General features: G+C 38.0%; 1 protein-coding gene across 1 annotated transcript; it reads right to left on the bottom strand.

Moving 5' to 3' along the window:
* Nucleotides 1-1676: 1676 nt before the first annotated feature.
* On the bottom strand, nucleotides 1677-7496 carry LOC126811669 (zinc metalloproteinase nas-4). The gene is made up of 8 exons (XM_050537483.2): nucleotides 7424-7496; nucleotides 6454-6475; nucleotides 6014-6046; nucleotides 5481-5527; nucleotides 4423-4498; nucleotides 3765-3900; nucleotides 2546-2721; nucleotides 1677-1903 (listed from the first exon to the last, which is right to left on the bottom strand). The coding sequence occupies exons 1-8, from the start codon at nucleotides 7487-7489 to the stop codon at nucleotides 1677-1679; spliced, it is 783 nt and encodes a 260-aa protein (XP_050393440.1). The 5' UTR covers nucleotides 7490-7496.

The following is a 7496-nucleotide window of genomic DNA, read 5'->3' on the forward strand; positions in this document are numbered from 1 at the left end:
AATTAGATTAATTCACGCTTATATCAATGCGTAAAGTGTTAATTTTAAATACGGATTTTTAAATATTTATTTTGAACAACTACGGAATTAGATTAATTCACATCAGAATCCAAATGATGTGCCATTTACGCGATTTGATAATATTATAAAATAAATCATTTATGCACTTATTGCTGTACGTTTTCTGTGAAGCGGTAAAGCGACACAAAAAAGTAAATAAAGATGCAGTATATTTTTTTACTTATTCTATCACAATTGTCGACGAATCAGAAGGTACATCTTTTAATATTCAGGCATCTCTGTAAGACTTTGTGATTTCCCATGTTGTGTTATTTACCATGTAGCTGCTCGTACTAAATGATACAATTGCTCCATATTTTCCAAAGTTATAAATTCGAACGTCATTATTTTTAATTTTCATCCATTTTGTATTGTTCAGTATCATCTCAAGGAGACTTAAATTCCAAAATACAAGCAATAAAGGTATTGTGGATGCCTTTTTGTGGACCCTCCATTTGTTACTCTACTTTGCCTTGCAGATATGGAAATGGAATGAAATGATAGAGAGAGAGAGTAATGGGGTTTAACTTCCACTCGACACAAACTAGGTCATTTCGGGACTAACATATGGTTCACTTTTACATGTATTCCAATAATTCGCTAGCGCGTAGGGGTCTTTAGTAGTGTGAAGAAACCGGAGGACCCGGAGAAGGGTGATCCTGCTCCTTGTTACGTACAAGCTTTGGATCGAAACCACGGCACTTTAATCATATCAGCCCTTTTGATCCAAAGTGCATGCGTTAAGCGTTAAGTCGTCGTCCAGCTTCAGTCTTCTATACCTTCGAACTCGATGTTGAAGGCCACCAATTACTGGATCTGAAAGGTTTGCAGTCACCCAGAACATTCCATCCAAAATGTGAAATTCTGAAGACGACAGCCGTTTGGGACGCTCACGTAACCTTAGACAAATTTAAAAAGGACAATTGCGTGTCACCCTATACATCAATTGGTCTTATTTAAATGTAATACAATCGTGCGCCAACGATTTTTTTATCTTTTGTAATAAATGCTTTATCATTCTTAGACTTTACAGATTGGTGTGTCCACACTCATCAAATAGGTCACTGGGGTTTTTTAATCTGTAGTGACCGATTTTCTTTGTTCATGCGCATGGTGTACTTTTCACGGCGTGTTGCTCTTATCTTGGATCCTTGTATTGCTGACAATGTCATTTTAATATATGAGGATTGGGGCCGCAGTGGCTCAGTGGGTAAGGCGGTGGCTCACTAACCAGGAGAGCGGGGATTTGTGTTTGTGTTGATCGAGAAAGTTCCGTGGGGTTTTCCAGTGTGGTTTCCTATTGGCAGTTGTACAAGAGAGTGTCTTGCACAACAAGCCAAAGTCCTGTTTACACGTTGACTTGCACGTAAAAGAACCCTTAACAGTTGGAATTATATATAAGAGTAAACCGTAGCGCCGCTGTTCGTGACAAATTTCCCGCATATCACACTGCATAGCGTATGCCCGTCTGCATTAGCTCTTTCGGTGCAGAAAAGTAGGACGTTACCTCATTCCATTTCATGTGTTCAGGGGAATTTATCGTGCAAATAATTATGAATGCAATTTTTTGGATATTTTTTATTTTACGGGTGGTTACTTCTGTTTTTTTCTGGAAATCAGTGTGGTCTTGGTATACAGCCATACAAAATCTGAATTTCTTTGATATCGATCGGGCTGAGATGAGTTCGTTGACCAATAATAACCCCTTTTTGTTTTGGTATAATGGTAGGCTTACTTTTATCAATGGCGTAAGCATGGGCAGGGTAGTGCATAAGAGATCCGTAATCATAAGATTGACCCAATTCGTCCAACTGTTTGAATTTCATGAAGTTGATTTCCTGTCCTGTAAAAATAAAGACAAACCTGCGGATAAAACAAACTACACAGACATTGCAAGAAAACAACAAATATCAAATAAAATGACTGGATCAAACTTTTTCTACACATCATTCTCTTCTTTTTTTTTATTAAATGATATCGATAATTTTATTAAGATAGTTAATTTCTCAATATGGATTGTGCAACAGGCATAGCCCTCTCTGTATGTTGCACGTAAAGGAGGCATGGGTTGCCGAATGGATGTTTTATGGTACTCATAAAAAGAATTGGTCTATCTTTGCAGCACCATTCACATGATAGGATCCACAACATTATGTTAAAGACTACAGTGTGACATGTGTTATTGGCGAGATGTTAAACCTAAACCTATTCAAACGAAAATAAGTCGAGAAGTGTGGAGTTTAAGGTCCACTGGACACAAACTATGTCATTTCGTGACTACCACATAGTTCAATTGTATTTCAATAATGCGCTTGCAGTGGGAGGAAACCGGAGGACCCAAAGGAAACCCATAAAGTTGGACGAGCGACCCATTGCTTGTCACGGACAGGCGGGGAATCGAAAAAACGCCACATGACTCGATGACAGACCTTATGGTCACCCAACGGAACAGATAATCATAAAAATAAAAAGATGGAGAGCAAACCTTTTTGAATATTACTCTCAACTATTGTAACATAATCATCGCGATCTGGTCTACTTTGTTCGTGCATCATTCCAAGAGCATGGTTTATCTCGTGCATGACAGTTCCAGTTTGGATACAATATCTCGCCAGAGTGACAGGTGTGGCACCAGATCTCATACCGGCTGGTGTATGGCATCTATAAAATGAAAGGAAGAAATGTTTAACGTCCAATTAACTTGGTCATTTCTTCAGTGTATTCTCAGGGGCGGACTGGGTCTCGAACCGGCGAATGGGAGCCCAAGGGAAACAAGTTGGTCCGAGGGTCCAGATCCACCCAGTCTGCCCCTATGTATCCCTATTTCAATAACTTACATTCGTTCGGAGTTCTTTAGTTGTGAAGTGGGAATAATCAGGAGACGTCTGAATTAACCGGAGAGATAGGTGTAAACTGGAGAAGTCTGAATAAACCGGCAAGGTTGGAGTAAACTGGGGAGGTCGTAGTCATCCGGGGAGATTGTAGTCAACCGGAAAGGTTGGAATAAAAAAGAGAGGTCGGGGTGAACCGGGGAGGTCGTGGTAAACCGGAGAGTCGTAGTCAACTGGGGATAGTGGGGTCGTTGTCAACCAGGGAGGTCCGTGGTATACATTTGGGTAATCCAGGGAAGTCGTTGTCAACCAGAAGGTTGGGAGTAAACCGAGGAGGTAGTAGTCGACCGGGGAGGTCGTGGTAAACCGAGGCGGTCGTAGTCAACCGAAGAGGTCGTGGTACACCGAAGAGGTCGTGGTAAGGCGAGGAGGTAATGGTAAACCGGGGAAGGGGGTCGTAGTAAACCGGGGATGTGGTGGTAAATTTGGGGAGGTGGGAGTTGTCGGAGAAGTAGGAGTAAACCAAGTAGGGCTGAATCCATCGCGGTGGTCGTAGTAAACCGGGAGATGTTAGGGAGTAAACCGGAGAATTTGGAATAAACCAGGTAGGTCGGAATATATCGCGGAGGTTGAAGTAAACCGGGAGAGGTCGGAATAAACTGGAGCGGTCGAGGTAAATCAGGTAAGTCGGAATACGTCGCGGGGGTCAGAAAGAATCGGAGGTTAGAACGGCGATCCAGGCCACAGTTGTGTAATCAAACTCATAGATGTGAGCGCGGTGGTCCGTGGCGAAATAATTGGCATTTGAAATAAAATAAAAGCTATAGTGGATACAAAATATATTTCCAAGCAAGTTCTTTGTATTAAACTTACCCTGTTCCATCAACAAATTTAATATACTGATGTTGGTTGGTATGGGGTTTAAACTGAATACAAGTTTTACCATTGACCTTGGTTTTTTCTTCTATTGTCTTCATGGCATTTTTTAATACAGCTTGTTGTCCTGAAGCTTAAAAAAAGCATTAATGAAGATCTTACGGAGATCTGTCGTTCTCTTTTCATTGGAGCTAAACCTTCAACTCAATATTTTCCATACAATTCGAAATTAAAAACAGGAATTAAAATTCGATATTAGTCCATTTCAATCAATATTGATGTTGTTATTTTACTGTGAAAATATGGGATACTGATATACAACATTTAAGCCAATTTTAAAATTAGTACACGGGTCATGTATTTTTATGGTTTTAAACGTCATTTGTAATGAACAATGAAACACATATACTAAAAAACAATGCAGAAGTAATTAGTAATGACTGATTCACAAACCATAAAGTAGTGATTTAAAAAACGTAAATAACTCAACAAAGTGCACAGTTTTACTGTTGTTTAGAACATAATTGATAAGACATTACAATAAAATATTTTAAAACTAATTATAAATCACTTTATATATATTCATATTACACTTATATGTGCTTTTAGACCCATTTTCGTCTATATGAAGGTTCCAATGTATTTTGAAACTTACAGTAAGTAGACGAGATGATATACGGCAGAACACCATTTGGCCACAGTTTATCTTTATTCAAAATGGCGTTTCTATCCTATATAACATAAACAGAATGGTTTTAATAATAAAGGGCACCAATTTGGTTTCACCACTTTAAAACAAAATGTTATCATAAAACTATATTGGAATTTTACGATTTATGATGTAGAGTTTTATGTAGTCAAAGTAGGGTTTGGTCATAAGGACAAATCTCGCACGTTATACACCAGGGCCCTGATTCACGAAATTTTAACTTAAGATAAAATCCAAATTTTAGTAGATACCTCAATTTTGATTGGCTAAGCACTAAAATCAATCGAATATTATCCAATCAAATTACTAAAATTTGGATTTTATCTCAGTTACGTTTTCGTGAATAAGGGCCCATGAGTCAAACTAAATATTTCGAATTTTATAACAGTATGGTAGTAAGCTGGAAGTCTCTAATTGCCCATAGATTCCCATTGACTTTAGTTTTTTAAAATTCCCGTCTCTTTCCCAACTCTAACTTGTATTGCTCAAATGTATCTGACAACGGAAATCTTGAAATACACAAACTATCCGCCGCACATTTTAACGTTACCAACCTCTTAACCGTCACCCTCAAAATCATATATATTCAAACCCCTTTCTTCGATTCTAGAATTCAACTTTGGTGGTTGGGTTCTAGTTGATCTCTAATGAGAGAAAGAGAGAGCGAGAGAGAGAGAGAGAGAGAGAGAGAGAGATGGGGTTCAACACGTCCACTCGACACAAACTAGGTCATTTCTGGACTAACATATGCTTCAATTTTATTTTGATAATTCCCTTGCGCGTAGGGGTCTGTAGCAACGAGAGAAAGCCGGGGACCAGAAGAGAAACCACGTTGCGCGTTAAATGACTAGCCCCCTCCCTATTCCTACCCTGATCTGAATGGGGATTAGATAACAAATACAAGTAGCAGTTTAGCCCGACCCCCGACTCAGAACATGTTTTCAGATTAAAAAGCATTCCGTATAAAACACAGCCACAAACCCTTGCGATGAGATGTCACTTACATAAATATTTTCACCTGGTTCTAGCTCGATATCCCCTTCAAACAAACCTTCAATAAAATAAAATAATATTCTAAATTAAATTAAACATTCTATAATCAACCACGGATGACATTTTTTTTTAACACCAAGATTAAATGATTACAATGCTAATTCAGAACTAAAATATATTTATAAAAAACTTCGATAGCCATCTTCATTTCAATACATTTTGTGAATCATAATATGTCCATTTTTGAAGGTATTATGGACCTTATATTAGTTTCTGATTTAATTTTTGATGGAATGGACAGTTATTACAATACATTATTTTCTGATTTTATTTTTGGATAGACAGTTTTTACGATATACATGTATTATATCCTGATTTCATTATTGATGGTATGGACACTTTTTACAATATAATATTTTCAAGTTTCATTTGGTAATGGTTTGGACAGATTTTACAATATATTATTTATTTTGAATTTGGATGTCTCTAATTAGGTTTAACTTGTAATTTTATATATCAATCTAAATTCTGTACATATACATACCTGGATTTTCTTCAGGAAAATTCTCGTCAAATACTGAAAGAAAACAACAAAATAGCAAATACACCGTGAACTAAATCTTTTGTAAACATTAGTATGTTGTTATTTCATACTTGATAAGGTTCATCTCAGTGGCGGAGTTAGCTGAAGAGGGGTCCTAGGCTATACCACTTATGGGGCCCCTCTCAATCCCCGTCACCACGACTAAAGGAACCTGAACCGGTGTTTTAAACACAATTTGGGAAAGCTGAGGATGATGAAGGATTTTTTTAAGACTACACTGCTCGACGGAAAGGCTTATGACAGTGTCAGATATGTTATACACCACGGCCGGATCCCGAGGTACTAGGCTTCAGCCTGCCAAGCCTATACTATAGATAGATACCTCCCTGATTACCCAAAAATATGTATTCAAAACGGTAAAAGTAATTTGCTGATCTTACCACCCGCGAGATGGCCATCAGTCTGCAAAAAGAGAAAAAAGGCAAAGTTGTAACTGTAAGAAAGGAGAATCAAAAATGTAGTATGTTACCTTTCTAGATTTTATTTGTAAGATGGTACAAATAACGCGAATTAAAGAACGCGTTTTATGGTTGTTATAACAGGTGGTTGGGTGGTCGAATGGTTTAACGTGTGTGCTTTAGATCATAAGGTCTGTCATTGAGTCAAGTAGCCTGGTTTCGAGCGAAATCTTGAAATAAAAGTGAATTATACGTTAGTTCCGAAATGGTCTCTCTCTCTCCCTTTCTCTTCATCTCTCTCTCTCTCTCTCTCTCTCTCTCATACTCCTCGCAGTGTTTCGTTTGATTATACCTAATCCCACTAAACACTGCTTTAACGAAGGCAAATGTCTGTGCCAAATTATGGCTGGCCAATGGTCCGATTAACAACCAATAGCTAATTGCGTTACAAAAGCATTACGCTTAAAACAGAGCTCCAAATTGGGCCAAATAAATTTAGATAACGTTACGTTATGACTCACGATTTTATTATGCCCAATTAATCAGTGCATAGCAGAATATTGCAGAAAAACTAATTGCCTGACAAGCGAGGCTAACAAATCGAAACAATGTAAACAATACTGTTCGGAGACGAACATATTTTCACTGTTTTTAATACCTTTAATCACTATCCAAAGTTTTAGGGAAGACCCAGATTAAACGAAGGGCTGTTACGTTGCTGTACTTGGGATAGATTTGATTGAACGGGAAGAATAGACAAACTCCCTCAAAAGCTAAAGTATCAGAAGCCAATCCAGCAATGGCCAGAGAGGGATTTCTCGGGCCATTGCTTCAGGAATATGTCTCTCTCTCTCCCTCTCTCTCTCTCTCTCTCTCGCTCTCTCGCATGATTTATCAAGGAAATGAAATAACGAATTATCAAACTAAAATTGTATTGACGATAAACACTTACTGGCTTCTGTATTGGTATAGAGTGAATAAATCCTAATATAGCGAGTAAAAACAATATGGTCTTCATTCTAACA

The sequence above is a fragment of the Patella vulgata genome, chromosome 2, assembly GCF_932274485.2.
Source record: "Patella vulgata chromosome 2, xgPatVulg1.2, whole genome shotgun sequence".
NCBI lineage: Eukaryota > Metazoa > Mollusca > Gastropoda > Patellidae > Patella > Patella vulgata.